Source organism: Nelumbo nucifera, chromosome 5 (assembly GCF_055504915.1).
Source record: "Nelumbo nucifera cultivar China Antique chromosome 5, China Antique-T2T, whole genome shotgun sequence".
Classification (NCBI taxonomy): Eukaryota; Viridiplantae; Streptophyta; class Magnoliopsida; order Proteales; family Nelumbonaceae; genus Nelumbo; species Nelumbo nucifera.
Window position 1 is genome coordinate 53,600,685 of NC_142653.1, and position 20,905 is coordinate 53,621,589.

The 20,905-nt window shown below is 40.0% G+C and overlaps 1 protein-coding gene across 1 annotated transcript in view; it reads left to right on the plus strand.

Annotated features, from left to right (window-relative positions):
- The window catches only part of LOC104596746 (uncharacterized), a 28,617-nt gene extending 8,202 nt beyond the window's left edge, over window positions 1–20,415 (plus strand). The window contains exon 2 of the mRNA XM_010258022.3: window positions 19,828–20,415. Within this exon, the coding sequence (XP_010256324.1) occupies window positions 19,830–20,174 (345 nt within the window). The 5' untranslated portion in view covers window positions 19,828–19,829 and the 3' untranslated portion in view covers window positions 20,175–20,415. The remainder of the gene's footprint in view (window positions 1–19,827) is intronic.
- The last annotated feature ends 490 nt before the right edge of the window (window positions 20,416–20,905 follow it).

Genomic DNA, 20,905 nt, shown 5'->3' on the forward strand with positions numbered 1-20,905 from the left:
TCTTGGCTACCGGGGCAAAGGTCTCCAAGTAATCTATACCATAAGTCTGGGTGAACCCTTTTGCATCTAGCCGAGCTTTATACCTCTCAATGGAGCCGTCCACATTGTGCTTCACAGTAAATACCCATCTGCAACCAACTGGTTTCTTTCCTTTGGGCGGATCAACTATCTCCCAGGTGTTATTTTTTAACAAGGCATCCATTTCAACCTGCACTGCATCTTTCCACTCTGGAACGGATAGGGCTTCTTGCATTGTTCTTGGAATAGGGACATTGGCAACGGAAGTAAGATAGGACCTGTAGGTGGGAGATAAGCGATCATAGGATAAAAACTGGGAAATACAGTGGGCTGTAGATGTGGTACAATGCCGTCTCCCCTTACGGACGGCAATGGGAAGGTCAAGGTCATCTGTGGGAGGTGAAGTGGCAACAGTGGAAGAAGTCTCTATGGGTCGTGGGATTGTAATACCTGGGCTTGGAGCCGCAGAAGAGATTGGAGCTGGTTTGGACTGCTGATGACTAGGATCAACCTGCCTGCATCGTCTGTGATAGACCCTCAACTCCTGATCCCTCTAACCACCCTCACTATGGTAGCCCTCATCACCCAATGGAATAGGTAAGGGAACAGCCCCAAAAGTATGAACCCTACCCTCACTGCGCTCCCCCTGAAGAAAGTGACCCAAATCCCGACTCGCACTGCTCTCCCCCTGAAGAAAGTGACCCAAATCCCGACTTGCACTGCTCTCCCCCTGAGGAGAAACCCGAGAATAATAGGGTGTCTCCTCAAAGAAAGTGACATCCATGGAGACAAATCTTTTTCTTGAGACAGGATCATAGCAGCAATAACTCTTTTGAGTTTGTGCATAACCAAGAAAAATGCATTTGGAGGCTTTTGGTTCGAACTTGGAGTGATGGGGTCTGAGAAGCTGAACAAAACAGGTACAACCAAAAGTTTTAAGGGGAACAATGAACAACTCCTCATCTGGGTATAGAAGGGAAAAAGGAGATGACATATCAAGAACCCGATTAATAAGATATACCGCCGTGAGGATAGTATCACCCCAGAAGCGAATAGGGACATTGGAGGTAAACATAATACTTCTAGCCACCTCCAAGATGTGTCTATTTTTCCTTTCTGCAACCCCATTCTGCTGAGGTGTATGAGGGCAAGTGCTCTGGTGGATAATCCCATGATTAAGAAGGTAAGATGCCAATGGTTTAGCAAAGTATTCCTTTGCATTATCAGATCTAAGAACTTTGATCTTAGCATCAAACTGGGTTAGGATCACTTGGTGAAAGTTTTGGGTCAAGGCGGGAACTTCATCTCATGAACGCATAAGAGAAACCCAAGAAAACCGGGTATGGTCATCAACAAATAACAAAAGATATCTGTACCCACCCATAGAAGGGATGTGATATGGCCCCCAAACATCCGTATGCACAAGATCAAAAGGACGATTACTCCTTTTATTACTCAATGAATAAGAGTTTCTACAATGTTTAGCAAACTCACAGCTTTCACATTGCAACTAGGACAACTCAACAGACTCAAACAAATTAGGAAACAGACTCTTTTAAGGACCGAAAAGACAAATGACCCAATCGGTTATGCCAAAGCATAACCGAACTCACACTCTGGGAAATAAGTGACTTCTTATCCACTGACTCTTCCCGACGAGAACTCTCCCCGAGCAGATAGATCCCATTCGTCTCACGGCTAGTCCCAATCACCTTTTTCGTCTTCAGGTCCTGAAAAACACACCGGTCAGGGAAGAAAGTTACTGAGCAGTTCATGTGTTTGGTAATACTATTGACTGAAAGAAGGTTAGTATCAAGCTTAGGAATATGTAAGACAGAAGACAAGGAGGTGGTATCCGATAGCTTGATGTCACCCTTGCCAGAAATGGGGACAAGAGAGCCATCAGCAATAGATACTTTATCCCTACCAGAAGATAAATGATAAGTGGTAAACAATGAAGGTAAGCTAGTCATATGGTCGGATGCACCTGAATCTATTACCCAACAGGGTTCAGTAGTACTTGGAGCTGAGGCATGGTAGGCTGAGGCTCGAGTACCTGAATGTGCGAAAGCAGATGTGGCAGGGGCTAATGGTGACTGCGGTGGCTGAGCTGAGTTCCCAACTTCCTTTTCCAACTGTATAAGGGCAGCCCGAACTGCGGCTAAGGTCTCTAAGAAAGTGCCTCTTGTGCCAGACGAGGATGCTGAATCAGTTCACGGCCACATGAGCATTACCCTTCTTGCTTCTCAACTTTGCCGGGACCAAATGAGGATGCAGCTTCCAACATGTTTCTTTTGTGTGTTTGGGTTTCTTACAATGCTCACATACCACATAACTGTTGTTCCCAAAACTGCCTTCGGCCTGATTTTTAAACTCCATTTCGGTCAAAAACTAGTAGTCTCAAAATTAGTGTTACTACAGTCAAAGAACAGCACTTGGACTATCAATCACAACCAAAAATCAGTATAGAACCAATCTGTATTCACGGTATATGTGCATGAAACAGGTATAGCTGATGATCTGAAACCAACTAGCAAGCACAACAGCAACAGTCCGTACAGTTCTCACCCCTTAAGAAAACCCCCAAAAAAAAATCTGAAAACAGCTTGGAAGCAGGTCTGATATGTTTAGCAGAATTAGGGCTTTAATCAGTCCTTAAAGAAAACATTTCAGTAGCACATTCCATTCAGTACCGTACAGATAGATTTGCAGTAGGGTTAATATGAAACCCTAAAAGCTGATCAATGCTGGAAAAAACTTGAGGAGAGCTCCAGGTAAATCGCAAGGTTCAGCCTAACATTAGGGCTTGACGCAAGCTTATTAGGGTTTGCCGCAAGATCACTTTCAATCCCTAGAGTAGGAGAAAAGAACCCTAAGGTAGTTCGGCCCAACAGTAGGGTTTGCTGTAAAACCCTAGAGAATAGAAGGGAGAAAACCCTAGAATGGTTCGGCCGCCCTTTCCAAGGTTTCCCGAACCCTAGCCTTCTCTGATTCTTCCTGATCACCAACACTCTGCAACCGTGACAAGTCTTCAACAGCTGCTAAACCCTCTGGCGATCTCCAAGAATCAGGCCACGAACTCCACTTTCTCAGCTTCCAGCCCTAGGAGATTCTCATGTGGTCGGCTGGACTAGACTCACATGAGAAACCCTAACCTTGCTTTGATACCAAGTAGATGTTCAAGACTGCTATCAGCCTTGAACCCTAATAGATTTCAGGTTCGAAAATAGGAGAAAAGGTATAGAGGAGAGAGGAGAAAGAGTAGAGAGAGAGCAGTAGAACACAAGAATTGAAAGGAAGGACAGAATCTAGAATGTTCTACCGCCACCACTTCTATTTAGCATTTATAGGTTATGCTAATTACATGGAAAGGACAGATCTGCCCTTAGTATTTACATAACAAATAGAACAAGATAAAGCTGAAATAACAGATTGGCCACTAGCTAACCCTAGGATGGATAGAACACATTCTACCCTACGAACACAGTGGGACCATAGCTGTGGGGCCCACATCAGTGTTCTCTACACAGACCTTGCAAATTCATTAAAATTAGCCACTGAAGTAAATCCTGCAACTCAGCTTTTAAAGAAGTACCAAAGCCAATTGCGCCGGAAAATCTAAGCAGTATTAGTCCATTATAGTCCCTAACTACACCCCCAATGCCAGAATCCCCTGAATTCCCACGACAGCATCCATCAAAATTAAATATTATTTTTCCTAACTGCCAGTGCACCCCACTCAACCAAACTTTCAGGCTTCCTAAGTTCCTAACTTGGAAATCAGCTACAATTTTTCATCCTCTTAACAGATAATTCATGGCAATGCTTCTGAAATCTTCACAAACCAATGTCCAATGAGCTCAATCAAATCCTCAGCCCTTCTTACCTTTTCCTAAAAAATTCTAGCATTTCTTTCCATCCACAAACCTCACAGGACTGCTCCACGCATAAATTGCGAAGGATTCTTTCTCTTTGTAGTGTATCTCACTTTGTTGCTACTGAAAAGTTCCTTCTGAAATCTGAAGGTGCCATCCAAACACAACCAAACAAAGATGAGAAATGTTCCAAACCTGAGCCTCAAAAGAGCAATCCAAGAGCAGATGATTTGTACTTTCCCCACTTCACAAACAAAGGATGCATACATGAGGTGAGAGACACCAGTTTTTTTGCTTCCTTTGCAATCTATCAGAGGTATTACTAATGTAATTGTCTGCTTCCCAACAAAAAAGTTTACCTTGGGAGGGATAGGCCCACACCATAGTTCTTTACCGGGAAAAAGGTTTCTATCAAAAGGTTGATAGAAAGTTTGGAATAAGGAAGCATAAGAAAAGGCACCATTAACATTTGGGACCTACACTCTCTCTCAGGACACAAGTTCACCTCTTGAAGGGTAGAAAGTAGGGAAGACATCTCATGCATCTCTTAACCCTCCCCCCCAATGGACACCAATTCTGCAATAGATTTGTTTTTGGATAGAGAAAGGTTGTAAGTTCTGAGAAAAGCTTGACGAAAGGTAGTCACCCCACCAAAGGTCTTCCCACAACTTCACCTTGGGACCCGAATTCACGTCATAAGGATGTGTTGCATGAAGTTAGGTAGAATGGTCAAAATTGTTTTCCATGGACATTGAGAGGTAAAGTTTCTACCAGGACCCATATCCCACCGATTTGAATGCAGCCCATACATACTTTTAATAACCAAATTCTACATGCCTCCTCTCTAGGGAACCTCCACAACCATTTACATAATAGAGCCATATTCTTTTCCTTCACCCTCCCAATTGCAAGCCCACAGCCTCCTTAGATTTGCACACGTCCCCCTAGATCATAAAGTGATCTTTTATCTTACTTCTAGGGTCCCAAAGAAAATCCCTAATAATCTTCTCAATTCTTTATACAACTCCCACTGGGGCCTTAAACACTAACAATAAGTAAACTGGGAGACTAGCGAAAGTAGATTTAATTAAGGTAAGCCTCCCACCCTTAGAGATGTAGTTCTTCTTCCAGCTGTCAAATTTCCTTGTGAGCCTCTCAATAATCACCTCCCAGAAAGAACCATCTCGAGGATTACCCCCCAAAGGAAGCCCTAGATACTTAATTGGTCATTGCTTAACCTCACAACCCAAAATTTCCACTCTTCCAACACTTTATACCCCATTTGTATTCCCACCAAGCTACACGTAACCAAGTTTATTCTCAACCGTGTTATTTTTTCCACAAACTCCAAAATTCTTTTAAGAGCCCTCACACCATGAGTCTCCCTGAACTCTCCAAAAATTAAAGTGCTATCCGCAAGTGCCTAAGAATAAAATACTATTTTTCTGAAATAGGTCATATTTGGGCATATGGGTTAACCTGGCCCAGTTTTGCCACATAGTAGTAGCCACAAGTGCCACACAATAAGATGCTATTTTCCTTGTAATAGATCATTTTCATTTTTGGGTTTACAGGTTCACCCAACCCAGTTCAAGTGTTCAGCCACATACACACAGATGTCACTTTTGGCTAAACAGGTCAAAGTGTGTCGGTTAGGTTTGGGTCGCAACCTCAAAAATGCCTGTTTTCGGTAGCCTCAGTGCTATCCTACAAGGTATATGCCTTCTGCCTTTAACCTCTTGAAGTGTGAGGTAGGCATCTCAAATTAGTGCAATGGCAGCTACTGATTTGGAATTTTGCATCAAGCTTTCAAGAGCAAATATGAAAATTTCTTTTTAAATAAACAAAAGGACCAAAAGATTAGGGCTTTTGGTCAACATTGAGTTTCCTTTCTCCCTCAAACTCGTCTATTCTCCCTTGGACTCTTGGTCAGCCACTGAACTCTCTCAACCCTTCTCCTTAAAGCAAGCATTCAAGGTCAGGTCTCCAGCTCTCTAGAATCTTTACCATTGATTGGTCAAGGACTCAAGAAGTGGGGTTTGTACTTTGCAGGTATGTAAGCAATCATTCACCACAGGTGGATTTTGAATTGGCAATTATCTTGTTTTTTTTTTTTTTTTTGCTTTCTATTTTATCCAATGCATCTTGAGGAAATTTTGAACTTTATCCCATGGATTTTCTACTTATTAGGATTTGTAGTCTCAAATTATCTTTTCAAGATTCCTTTTGCTTTGCTACTGGTGAGGAGGGTTAGGTTTTGTGAAGATTGTGGAAACATGTAGGGATATGTAGACCATATCTGGGCGGAAATGGGAATTTTGATCAACCTGTTGAAATGTCTTGTAGATTATTTTTTGGGTTGTGTTGAAGGCAACAAAATTTTTTGAGTGTTGTAATTGGATTATATGTTACTTGATAATTTGCACCAGAGTTGCTGACTTCGGTGAATCTTAGATCTTGCAGTTTTTTAGTGATCATGATTTGTTTGGTCAGCACTTTTCATTGGAATTTATGGGTTTGATCTGTATGGGATCTTTGATAGATTAGATGACATTTATTGTAGAGAGTAATTTATGGGTTTTGATCCGTTTCCTTCAATCGTTGATTATAATAGTGGAAAAAATCCACCTAAAAAGCAGGGAAAAGGCAATACTTCTTTAGTGTATGTGTATACATAGTGTTGACACCAAAACAATCTGTTAGCTTGGTTAAATTTTGTCATAATAGCCACTGGCCTAACTTATATTCAATCACTAGCCAACTGCCATCCCATTCCAAAAGTTCCATAAAAGATACTCTTAAATTGAAATAGGTTAACATTGCAAAATAACGAGTATTGACTTCGCTTTTTATTTAGTGATTAAATTTGACACTGCTATATTCTATTTTTTTTTATAAGTAAATAAAAGTTTCATGAAAAGGAAGAGTACAAATTTGTGGTGATAAGGCATCAACCATTTACATCAAAAAGAGAAAACAAGATACCCAGATTCAATACAAATTTTCCAAATTACATATTTGAAAACCCAGCACTTTCCCTAAGTTTTCCCCCAAGTTCTCCCTTGCGCATTTGATTGAATTCTGGGTGAACCAAAATCCAGTCAGCTACTGATTTGCTTACTGCAGCTACTATCCTGTCCAAATTACAGCTTTTGTCATAAAAAATTCTTCTGTTTCCCTCCTTTCAAATGTTCCAACAAATTGCAAACGGGATGCAGCTCCAAACCACCCTCACCTTCTTGCTACCTCTCAAGTTTGGCCATGAAGAAAAAATTTCTGAGACTAAATTTGGATGAAAATCAGATACCCCAAACAATGCTGTGAACAATCTCCATAGAAAACTAGCAATCTTGCATTCGAAAAATAAATGTTTGACATTTTCCTCCTGCTCTTTGCATAAGCAGAACCTATTGGCCAAGTGGAAGCCTCTTGATTTCAAATGATCCACAGTCAGAACACTGTCCATAGCCACCAGCCATGCTAAAGCTTCTACCCTTGGGGAAACCGGATTTCCCCACATACCTTCTAGTTGATCTGATTCTGAACTGCTGCTGCTGAGGGCTAAATAACAGGATTTTACAGTAAATTTTCCATCTGAGCATTCTTTCCACCACAGCTTATCCCTCCTCTGAGAAGATATTTTCACATCCTCTAATTTCCCCAACAGAGAGATGAATTCATCAACCTCTCTATCCAGCAAAGGCCTTCTGAATTTTGGGCTTCATATCAACTGATCTCCCCTTCTTTCAAGTTAAAGTAGTCGAGAAGAAGAGGAAGAAAGGTTTATTGAAGAACTCAGGTGTGTTACTGTTCACACATTGAAGAGGCTTTCTTAACATATGAAGAAAATTACAAATGGGCCCTTGAATAGGCGCCCAAATACAAAAAGGATGAAAGGACATAAATGCCCTTACATTCTTAACACTCCCCCTCAAGCTGAGCATAGATATTTGTCATGCCCAGCTTGTTCAAATTGTTGTCAAGCTTTGATTTGGAGACACCTTTAGTAAGACAATCAGCCAATTGATCTTCAAACCTGACAAAAGGTAAACAAATCTCTCCACTAGCAACTCTTTCTCTAATGAAATGTCAATCAACCTCTATATGCTTTGTACGGTCATGTTGAACAGGATTGTGGGCTATGTTTATGGCTGCTTGATTGTCACAATATAATATCATTGAAGTATCAATCTGCACTCCCATTTCTGTCAACAAGTTCTTCAGCCATAACAATTTGGAAAATCCATGAGCCATAGCTCTGTACTCTGCCTCTACACTAGATCGAGCCGCAACTGATTGTTTCTTACTTCTCCAAGATACAACATTACCATCCACCAAGGTACAATAGCTAGAAGTAAACCGTCTACAATAGAACCTGCCCAGTCAGCATCAGAATAAGCATCTACCTCGTAGTTTTCAAGGTGCCAAGGCTAGACTAGTCGCCTAGACGATGCCTAGGCGATGGATTTTTTTTAATTAAAACCATATATCCCTAAGGTAGTTCCCTAGGTTCCATAACCATCTTTCCTTAATAATTATTCATAAGAGAAGTATAAATTTCATGTTTAAGTATAGAAAGTCAACATTTTATGAGAAGAAAAACAACAAAGGAAAGAAAATTCAAAAAAATATAGGGGCTGAACCCCTACTTTTATTATAGGAAAGAAGAAAAGAAAAGGTGGAAGAAGAAGAAGAAAATGTGTTGATTAGACCAAATTTTAAGTTCTTCCCTTGCTTATTGGTTCAGGTTTTGAAAATTTTGAGGGTTCAATCAAGGATCAAAATTTCAATACGACACGCCCCGTATCGGGTGTATTGTATTGTATCTTTGGGGTCCCGATACCTATTTACAGGTGTTTTCGGGGACCAATTTTTTTAAATAATGTATATATTTAAAAATGAAATTGAAAACCAAAGAAATAAAAAAATAGGGGGAGTAACGTTATAAGTACCGATACACCTGTGCCAATACACAGAGGTGTATCAATACAAACGATACTTTGAACCATGGGTTCAATACAATAGTTAGCAATGTTTGTGTTGATTAAACCCTAACAAATAAGAAAATAATAAAAAGAATTAGTATATAAACACATAAAATGAATATTCTAGTTTAATAATGTCTATTTTATAATTATAATGTCAAAAAATTAAAAATATAAAAGTATTTTATAACCCAGTGCACAAAACTACTTGGCAACTAGGCGAAGCAAGCCTCCAAGGGTGCCTTGTCGCCTAGGCGTCGCCTTGATAGCTATGATCTACCTTGAGATGCCCATGATTAAAATACAACATCCCTATTCCTGGGCATCCTTTTAAATAGGCTAGTATTCTATTCACTGCTTGCATATGAGATGATCTAGGCTTGTGCATTTATTGGCTAACCACACTCACAATATGATATATTGGGTCCAGTCAAACACAAGTAGAGAAGGCGACCGACAAGTCTTTGATACACAACTTTGTCAGGAAGGACATCTCCATCATCAACTCCCAACTTATGATTGGGATCAATTGGAGTTTCAGTTGGTTTACAATCCAATTTCCCTACTTCCTGAAGCAAATCAAGGACATATTTCCTCAGAGAAATATAAATGCCCCTCTTTGACCTTGCAACTTCAATCCCTAGGAAATACCGAAGATTTCCAAAATCTTTAATTTCAAATTCAGCAGCAAGAAAAGACTTTAGTTCAGCAATTCCAAAGATATCACCCCCTGTAATAACAATGTCATCAACATATACTATCAACATAGTCACTTTTCCATTCGCTCTCCTGATAAATAAGGTATGGTCAGCTTGAGATTGAGAAAAGCCAATTTTTTAAGATAGTTTTTCTGAATCTGTCAAACCAAGCTCTAGGGTACTGTTTAAGGCCATAAAGGGATTTCTTCAAACGACAAACCTTTCCTTCACTCCCAGGGATGTTCACTCTAGGAGGAACAATGCCGTAAGATTGAGTGTACCCTTTTGCCACGAGTTAAGCTTTACCTTTCAATTCAGCCATTAGCTTTATGCTTCACTGTGTAAACCCAGTTACATCCAATAGGAACTTTGCCTACTAGAAGAGAAACAATTTCCCATGTCTGATTTTTCTCAAGTGCCTCCATTTCCTGGTTCATAGCATCCTTCCAATGAGGGAACTACACTGCCTTAGTAACATTGTGACGGATAAAAATAGAAGCAATAGGCACAATAAGAGGGAGATAAGGTATTATAAGAGACATAATTTGAGATATGATATTTAGCACATGTCTTATTTGCTTTACGAACCGCAATAGGAAGGTTAAGGTCAGAAACCACATTAGGAAGCTCAGTAACAGGTTCACTGCAAGTATCAGAAACAATAAGAGGTTCAGAATCCAGACTACCTAAGTCCGGAAAGTCAGATTGTAACGGACATTCAATCTCTGGAGTCATCCTCTTTTTCCGTCTAACGAACCACTGGTGCCAAGACCGAGGAATAGGAGGCACAGGAGGAGTATTACTACCACCACAAGGAGGAAGAGGAGAAGGAAAAGGATTGACAATACCAGTTACAGCTAGAACAAGAATCGACATACAAAAAGGAGTCCGACCTTCACTAGCATTCTCCCCTTGAAGAGAAGGACGAGAAGAGGAAAAGAAAGGAGTAGACTCAAAGAATGTAACATCTTTGGACACATACCTTTTTCTAGAGCGAGGGTCATAACAACGGTACCCTTTTTGGACTGAAGAATATCCCAAGAAGACACACTTAATAGACTTTGGATCAAATTTCAACCTAGAAGGACTCAGACTGACACATTAACCTAAACTTTGGAGACTGATCAAGAAGATAAATTCCATCGGCTTCATGTCCACTGCTAATTGTCTTCCCCGTACTCAGATCCTAGAAGACACAATAAGATGGAAAGAATGTTACAAAACAATTATGAAACTTTGTAAGAGAGCTAACAGATAAGAGATTTCTATGCAATTGTGGGACATGGAGAACTGATTTCAAAGAAAGGTTGTTGGTAAGTTTAACTTCACCCAAATCCGAGATTGGGGTCTGAGATCCATCAACAACAATAATCTTACCTTTCTCTGAAAAAAGTTAATACATGGTAAAGTAGGAAGGCATACCAATCATATGATCATGGGCTCCTGTGTCAATTATCCAAGAGCCAGAGGATGAGGCATGACACGCAAGTGCAGTACCTGATTTTGCAAAGGCACTAGAAGGTGTATGTGAACCAGCAGATGTAGGCAACCCACTCTTTTCAAGATGGAGCAAGATGCCTCTCAATTTTTCCATCACATTAGAGGTGTCATGAGTAGAAGAATTTCCCTCAACCATGTGAGTTTGAGAATCATGACTAACTGTAGCAACATGAGCATTTACCTTTTTTCCAGTTTTAAACTTCTCAGGCTTTAGGTGGGGATTTATTTTCCAACACCTATCCTTGGTGTGCTTTGGCTTCTTGCAATATTCACAAACTACATCTTCAGGTTTACCAGAACTCCATTTGGGTTTTGTAGACACAAGAGTTGTGTGCTCACTGACAGGAACTTGCATTAATGGCAATCCTCCTACTCTCTTCATTCTGCACCAAAGAATATGTTGTAGAGAGTGAAAAAATATCAGCACTAAGGATGTGTTGCTTGGTGAAATCATAATCGGCATTCAGTCCAGCAAGAAAATCAAAGCCTTGAGTTTTTTCAATGCACTTCCTGTATTGTTCAACATCAATAGGATCCTTCCACTCCAAAGCTTCTAAATGATCAATTTCTTCACAAACTGATTTGTAAGGAAGAGAAATACATGGCCATTGAGTTCTTCCCCTGTCGCATATTACATGCTTCTCTTCGCAACTGATAGATTCTAGTCGTGTTCTTCATTTGAGAATAAGTTGAAGTTAACCTATCCCAAATGTCCTTAGTTGTTGGAAGGAACATATACTTGCGGGCAATGTGAGGCTGCATAGAGCATACCAGCCAGACATAACCAGCAAATTATCCTACTTCCATTTGGATAAATTTGGATCTTCAGGCTTCGGCTTAGCTTCCTTACCGGTAATAAACCCAAGCTTACCTCTTCCTCCGATTGTGAGCCTAGCTGATTGAGACCACTCAAGAAAATTTGTTCCATCAAGTTTTATAGTAGTAATTTGCCCTCCAGCATTGTCATTACTTCCCGGGAGGACATAGGTAGGTATGTACACATCCTTGCATGAGTCCATTGATCACCACCCCTCTAAAAACACTTTTCTCACCAACAACACAATCTCTCAACACTAGCTGAACACCCAAACACCTTTCCTTGAAGGTTAAACATGGGCTACAACAATAAACAAAAGAAAAGAAGGTGCTAGTGGCAAAATAGGGGAAGAAAAAAATTTCCAAAAAAAGTTTTAGGGCTCCAAAAAATCTGAGACTGCTTCCTGTAATCTCAGAAATTTACCACACTTCAAACACAAGTGGGTTTAACAGCAACCAACCCACCATGCTAGCATGCAAGCCCTAAACTCCAAATCTGTAATTTTCATCTAAAAAACCCAAGAAAAGTGTAAAAGAGCTTCAAATCTCCATGAAATGTATATCAAAATTCCTCTAAAAATGAGGTGCACCAAGGGGTTCCAAAACCGCAAATGAACGCCGCCAACTGTATGGGCTGCTGACGTCAACCGGCGGCGTGCTGACATCAGCAGGTTCGCCTGTGAGTCACGACCAGTGGCAGATGCTCTCCTTGATCTTCCGATGCTCTGATACCAGGTTAAAGTAGTCGAGAAGAAGAAGAGGAAGAACGGTTTGTTGATCAGGTGTGTTACTGTTCACACCCTGAAGAGGCTTTCTTAACATTTGAAGAAAATTACAAATGGGCCCTTGAATAGGCACCAAAATACAAAAAGGATGAATGGACATAAATGCCCTTACTTTCTCAACATTTCATAACAGCAGCTAATAGGCACTTCAGCCTCTGGTAGCCTGTATAGTCTTGGACATACCTCACTTAGCTTGCCAAACCCGCACCAATCATCCTCCCAAAACATCACTTTTGAACCATCTCCTACTGAAAAACTTGTTAGACTTCTAAACTCCCTATTGAAATTCACAATCCCTTTCCACACACTCGCTCCATAAGAAGACCTGACCTCTCTAGGTTCCCATCCAAACCGTACCACCCCATACTTTCCCACCACCACCCTCCACAAAGAACCTTCCTCTGTCCCTAACCCAAACTTCCACAACTATTTTCCCATTAAGGTCCTATTAAAACTCTCACTTTTCTAAGCCCCAGCTCTCCCTTCTCCTTCAGACTTTGTCCCAATTCACCAAATGAAATTTCTTTTACCCTCCCCCTACACCCACACCCTCCCATAAAAAATCCCTCTGAAGCTTCTCAATTCTTTCAGCTACTTGAGGGATCTTCAGCAAGGACATATAGTAGGTTGGTAGACTTGAGAGAACACTTTTAATTGAAGTTACCCCCCCCCCCCCCCCAAGGGAGCTCACCAATCCTGCATTCAAAAGCATTGGCACAATCCAGCAGAACTTCTTTATCAATATTTCCAACTCCAATCCGCAGACTCTTTGAAAGGTTAACTTTTAGACCAGTTCAAAATTTGCCAAGACTGCCCTCAAATTTAACACTTGTTCAGCCGAGGCATTCAGAAAAATCAAAGTATCATCTGCACATTGCAAATGAGATATACAAGGACCATTTCTTCCCACTTTAAAACCCTCAATTAACCCTATTTGCCCAGTTCTCATTAAAAGAAGGTTCAGCATCTCCATAACCAAGACAAAAAGCATAGGAGATATTGGATCTCCTTGTCTCAACCCCCTGGATGCTTGAAAGAACTCTGAGGATACGCCATTTAGCAGAATAGAGAAGGAAGCAGTAGACATACATGCATACGTCCAAGATCTCCATGAAGGAAGGTAAGATCCATCATATGGATGGCCGAACCATGCTAGATGGTTGGGTGAAATTTCAAAAATTTCTTTCTACCTTCTGGGTATCGCATTCCCTAGTTTCAAAAAAATTGCATTTTCTAGAATCGTTCTTGCACCGAAACCGGGTCAGATTTGAAACCAAAAGGAGGGAGATGTATACATGATACGGATTCCACAAATGTAGCTCCCAAAGTGGTAGTTCACGCCCAAACTAAATCCCAAAACCAGCTTCCACTGAAGATGGCGTAGCTTGGAATGAAGTCGGTTCAGCAACGCAGTTTTCAGCAAAACTGCAATCCAACTATATGGATCAAACAAGGGAGGTGATCACGATTTTTCTCTACAATTTTCTTGCAAAATTCAGAGAAGGAATTGATCAAAATTAGTCCAAGAATAGGAGATCAAACTAGGGTTTCTAGGCGGCAAGAGCAAAGAGAGAAAGAACTGATAGTAGAGTTATTTGAAGTAGTTCGATCTCTCTTTTCTTAAACCTTAAGAAGCACCACTCCTAATTGAATTAAGAGGTTTGTAATCCAAATCTTTATTTGGATCTAGACTCTATCAGTGGATAAGTCTTGTCCTCTTATGAGAATGGGTGCTCCAAACTCATATTCACCCAAGTCACATGACAGCTTAATAAGTCATGTGACAGGTTGATTAATCTCATTAATCATGGGCTTTAGGCCCATTAAGCAAGTGGCTCACGTCCCAAGATAGTTGCTGGCCCATTTAGGTTCAATTTGTATGGCGTGGGACCCCAACAATGACCTCACATAAGCCTACTGGGTTTGGTCCAGCCTCTGTGAAAAGGCCTAGCCGAATTCACTGCTAATCAGTATGGGCTCAATATGGGCCCAACATTTATAGTTAAATGATCACAGAGTCTAGCCATCCTATGAAGGCCCAAGGATAATGGACTTAAGTAAGATATAGCCCATCAGGTAAACAACCCTTAATGGTCTCTTACACTCAACCTCTCAGCCCAAAATGATCAAACACTACCTGACAAGGAAGGACCTCTCCCTTGACTGTAACACTCTCTGCTCGGATGGGTCCTAGGAATTAAAACCTTTTGCAAACATTTTTCTTGAAACATAATATATATATATATATTATATATATATAAATATATTTTGCAAAACAAATCTCAAACACGATTGAAATCAATTGCCGGTAGTTCTGGTTTCCATCAGAGAAAGTGCAGTCCTGATCATTCATTTTGTCTGACAAAGGGGCTGATCCTATCACTATGATCACCCACTCAAGTGAATTCTTAGACAGTCCCAACATACCCAGGTTTTAACCCCCAAAGGATCTTACTGATTGGCATATCAAAGACAGTCTGATCCGACACTCAGTGCAGTACCATAATCAAGTCTAGGGATTATGTGTAACTTTTCATTTTTTGCCCATCAGTCTCCTAGGTCCAGGGCATAACTGGAAAATGGTTCGGGTTCAGTGCTTCAAACAAACACGCATTACATGTACTTCGAGTCTAACCCTAGTAGCCGAGACAAGCTGCCCCAACTTCTTTGGCAACACATTAGTGTCAGCCTTGGCAGAATAAACTCCCCAAATCTATCCAATGACTTATTCATAAAAAGGAAAGTCTATCCAACGGCTGAGAACATTCTAAGCTAACATGAGTCTCATAAGTGTCCAATTTAAGGGGTAATTACACAGAAACACACCAATGATAACATGAAACAATTATGTACTTTTATTCATTTACAATAAATGTATTTGTATGGCAATCTGATTGGAGCTAAGGGCATACATTGTCTAACACTCCATTTCTCACCGAAGCCCATCAGCCTTTGAATTTCTTCTACAAAACTCCACTCCACATGATCGTAGGTTTTCTTGATATCAATCTTACATACCAGACCTGGTTTACCACTCCTTAATCTGGAATCAAGACATTCACTTGCCACTAAGACTCTATCCCAAATTTGCCTCCCTTCCACAACGCCATTTGGGAATCCCCGACAACCTCATGCGGAACTTTCCTCAACCTTTTTGATAAAACTTTAGCCATCAACTTGTACGGGATACTAATCAAGCTTATGGGTCTAAAATCCTTCAGATCCACTACTCCCTCCTTTTTTGGATTCAAAGAGATGAAAGTAGATTTCACCATCTTTTCCAAGATTTTCTCTATGAAATTTCTTAAACAGCAATTCAAAATCTCTTTCCATCACACTCCAGCATACCTTGTTATAAAAAAAGTTAAATCCATATGGACCTAGGGCTTTATCTCCATTCAAATCTCTCAAGGCTTCTATGATCTCCTCCATCCCAAATTCATTTTCAATCCATGATGCAGAAGCATCGGCCAACTTCTTAAGAATCATCTCCCCTAGGGAAACTCAGCTCCAAAGTCCAAACTCTAGAGGTGTATAACCTCTTGTAATAACCAACCACCTTCTCCTGAATTTCACTCCAGTTTTCCACCATCTCCCCCCCCCCACACCTGAACTCTTGAAATAAAATTCTCCTTCTCGCACTAGCATAGGTGTGAAAAAAAAGGCTGTATTTTTGTTGCCTTCTTTTAACCAAGATAATCTGGACTTTTGTCTCCAGCTCCCCTCTTCTCTATGAATTAGATTTTTAACTCAAACTCCAACCTATCTCTTTCCACTCTCTCCTCCCTTGATAGGGATCCCACCTCCTCCAAAATGTCTAAGCTGGTCATTTTCTCTAATATTTCCTTTTTCTTGTTCCCCACATTACCAAAAACCCATGCATTCCACTTCTTTATTTCCTCCAGCAGCTGCAATTTCCTGATCAGCTTGAAACCTGTAGTTCCTTCCACTTGCAGTGCTCCCTAATTCTCTTTCACCCAATCCAAAACATCTGGATGGTCCAACCACATTCTCAAATTTAACTGGTTTTGGACATGAAACCACTGAATTGTCTCAACATCATTGGCTTATGGTCTTACATGATAAAAGGTAGAGCTTCTTGGATCAAATCACCTACGTGTTCCTCCCAATCTCCAGAATATAGAAATCTGTCTAGTCTTCTTAAAATAGGTGGAGAACTGGAGATTGGCCGTTCTTCCAGGTGAACCTACAACTACTCATGGGAGGATCAATTAAACCATTTCTCCTGATAAAATCCCCAAACCTCTTCATACCCAGCCTTTCACTTCCCTCCCCCCTTTCATTTCCCTCAATCTTCTGACCCTGTTGAAATCCCCCCCGAACACCAAGGACATCCCCACTCCCACCTTGCTTCCTCCAGTTCCTCCCACAAGTCCGCCCTCGCCCCTTCTACATTTGGGCCATATACACTTGTAAGTCCCCATTGCCACCCCCCATCTTCCATCTGAAAACAAATCAAAATAGAAAACCTTCCTTTTTTTCTCCAATCTTCCTAAGCTAGGATCCCAAATTATCACCAAACACCTGAAAGACCCACTGCATTCAACTCCACCTTTCCCCACTATTAAAATCCCATATTTCATTCTTCAAACTAGGAGTATCAACGACATTCCAAAATCCGGTTTTGAATTCGATATTTGACATAATCAAATCAAATTTGGATAATTCAAATATCTAATCGGTCGAATTCGAATATGACCTGATTCGATTCGATAAATATCTAAATTTGACCGATTATTTAATTCTTATATATAATATATAAAATATTTAAATGTTTTATATAATTTATATATATAATAGTTAAACCAATATAAATATTTTATATATTCATATACTTTATATAAATAAAATATTTATTTTATATATTTATTAATTATTTAAAATAATTAATTAGTTGAATTTGAATCGAATCGAATATTCAAATATTTAATCGAATTCAAATTCAAATATTAATTTTCAATATCTGTCAGATATCAGATTTTCTAATCGGATTCGAATTCGGATATTGCCATATCCGATTCGAATTTGATCCGTTTACACCCCTACTTCAAACTCATGTCAAATGATTCCAACTTGGTTTCTTGTAGCAGAACTACATTAGAACTGTGTTTTCTTAGGAAGTTCTTTACAATCTCCCTCCTTCCATCTCTTAACCCTCTCACGTTCCAAGTAATCAATTTCATCTTTCAACACTACCTCCCCCTGCCCCCCTACTCGTCAACCAATTCCTCTTCTTCCTCTTCCCCGTCCTCCCCACACTCCCGCTTCTCCACAAGTAGTCATTTTAAGTTGTTCTTCTTTTCTATTCCTCTCAAATTGTTCTATAGCCTTCCTTACTACCCCTTCTCCCAAAAAGAACAATCCCAAAGATTTGCCCACCTGTACTTGCCTCTCCATCAACCTGACCATCTCCACCTTAAGACTCTTCTTTGTTCCCATTTTTCATCCTCCTCTGAAAATTCCTCTCTCTTTTTCTTTTTCTTTTCATTAGATATCCATCACCCAACCATCAGTATTTTTTTGTTGCTTTGGTTTTTGTATTTAATTTCTTGACATTCATTAAGGACCTATGGTTTCAAATCTTTAGATAATTATGCTACTTCCCTTGGATGTATATAATTTCAAAATCTGGACTCTTTCTTCAATTGAATGAAACCCACCTTGTATGTTTTCCAAGAAAAAAGTTCACTAAGCTCCCTTACTGTCATCTGAATGGAAAATGTAGATAGCATTAATGTCCGGATGTTTAGTTGTCTGGAGGAATAAGATTATCAAAAACACATGTTTAAATGCCTTGAAAAAGTATTGTAGATTACATAAGTCTTCAATTATTTGTCTTTTTTATGTTTTTATGTCTTTATGTCCATAATTTTTATTTTTTTAATCTAGAGGGTTATGCCTTGCCTCTCCAAGACCCAACTGCCTTGCTACCACCTTTAGTCTTTTAAAGCCTTGGTTGCAACCCATTAGTATGTATTTGGCATGGGTGTTTATTGGTTGTGAGTGATTAATGGATAGGTTTGGAGGTGTTCTTGTTGCGTGACACTATCTACCAAACCCTAGCCATTTGGGGGTGTTCTTGTTGTGTGACACTCCTATGCTTCATTTCAACTATTACTGCTGGAGCTCAAGATCAAACAACCTGTCAGCCAGTTTTGTAAATCTATGTTTTTTTTTTTTTCCTTTTTACAGAAAACAACAAGTGTAGAAACGAGTCTTTACCTGTGATTTCTTCCTCTTCCTTGTTTAAGAATGTATTTCTTCTCTTCAGTGGAGCATTTACGGGTGAGCCTAATCTGATTCTTTCCTTGTTTTCGTGTTATTCCTGGTGAACTGTTAACCATCTCAATTGCATACTTGTTAAGCTCCAATGAGATTTTGCTGTTTGCAGCAACTAGAGAATTTATTCAACCTCATGGCAGCTTTCCATTTACAAGAAAATGAGTTCGCTAACTTTAGTAGTTACATAAGATTGCCAATACTTCACTAACTGTTTGCTCTCTCACTCTCCCCACCCACTCAAATAGGAACCTTCTTATCTGCATCTTCCATACTGCCTGGTCCACCAAATCTGAGTTACTAAGTTGCAGATATCAGTTAAATGATTTTGGTCTTGAGTAAATATTTGATTCTCATTTCTCACAAGAGTTATTATTTGTGGGTAATATTTAGAGCTGACACCTATTATCTTTTCATCTTTTTTTTTTCTTTTAAATAATTTTTTCTTATCATATAAAAAATGGTTAAATTACAACCAATGACTTAAAAAGGGAAACTAAAAGAAGGATGAGTTTTTCTATTAAAAATTCTTAATATTTTGGGGACAATCCTACTCAATCTTTCTACAGTTTTGAATTTTTACAATGTTGCGCCTATAATTCTACATTATGAGCCTCCAGGAAGTTGCCACACCATATTTGTGTGTGTGTGTGTGTGTGTACTTGTATACATGTTAATGTGTAATTGTTTTGAAAAGTGTTGAAGATCTGATATTTTGCTTAAGAAATCTTAATTAAGTGGAATGACCTCAACGTTCCTATTATACATTTTCTGCTATTTCTGTCTATGTAATCTAATCTGTAATGTTCCTGGCTGCTTTAATTCTTGTGAATGTTGATTTTGGAAGCAGAGATGGTTATCCCTCCACCTGTCAGGCCACCCAGAATTACAAATTTTCTTAAGCCATATGTGCTCAAGATGCACTTCACAAACAAGTATGTCAGCGCACAAGTGATCCACTCGCCAACAGCAACAGTAGCCGCCTCTGCGAGCTCACAAGAGAAGGCATTAAGATCAAGCATGGAGAATACTCGAGATGTTGCTGCTGCAGCAAAGATTGGGAAGATTCTGGGGGAGCGCTTGTTGATTAAGGACATTCCAGCCGTCTCTGTTATATTAAAAAGAGAACAGAAATATCATGGCAAGGTGAAGGCTGTCATCGACTCTGTAAGGGATGCAGGTGTGAAGCTTATTTGATTGGGAACAGTCTCCTACGATTGCTTATGAAAAGTTGTTCCAATAGAGGTCTTCTTGTTGCAAGGAGTTGTCTTCTGGTTCTTTGAACTTTAGATCAAAGAATAATTTCTGTTATCTTGGGCCATGGAAGATTAACAAATAGATCAGCTAGTGTGTGGGTATCAACAAAAAAAAAAAAAAAAAAGCTTGTGTGTTTATATTTTGGGCTGAAGATATTGGATTAAGACGAGTAGATCAGCTAGTGTGTGTTTATATTCTGGGCTGAACTGAAGGTATTGGACCCAGGTTCGGCCTACAACGTCTTGGGCTTCGTAGAGGCCCAGGTCGGGTCTGGATGCAAAACCCAGGCCTAAGCCTGCATATTTGCAGGCCGGGCTGGGCTTCTTTGCTGACCAAGTGGCTAGGATTTTTTTTTTTTTTTTTTGGTATTTTGGTGATACGCCTGAATCCTCCGTTAATGATGGCAATTTTTCTGTCCCTATAGGGTGCCCAGAATCCCCAACCCCTAGGGAATGGAGATCGCCTTGGAGATGGGTATTGATAGTGATACTCAACCAGGAACAGGGACAGGAATGGAGAGTGAAATTGCTGCCCCACCCGACCCCAATATATATAATTTTAATTTAAAAATTTTAGGAATTCGGGTCCCCCATGGGGAATACGTCTCCATCAAGGATTGGGGGTGGAGAGTCACTTTTATCCCCGTTGGGGGTTGGGATTGGGGACCTGAA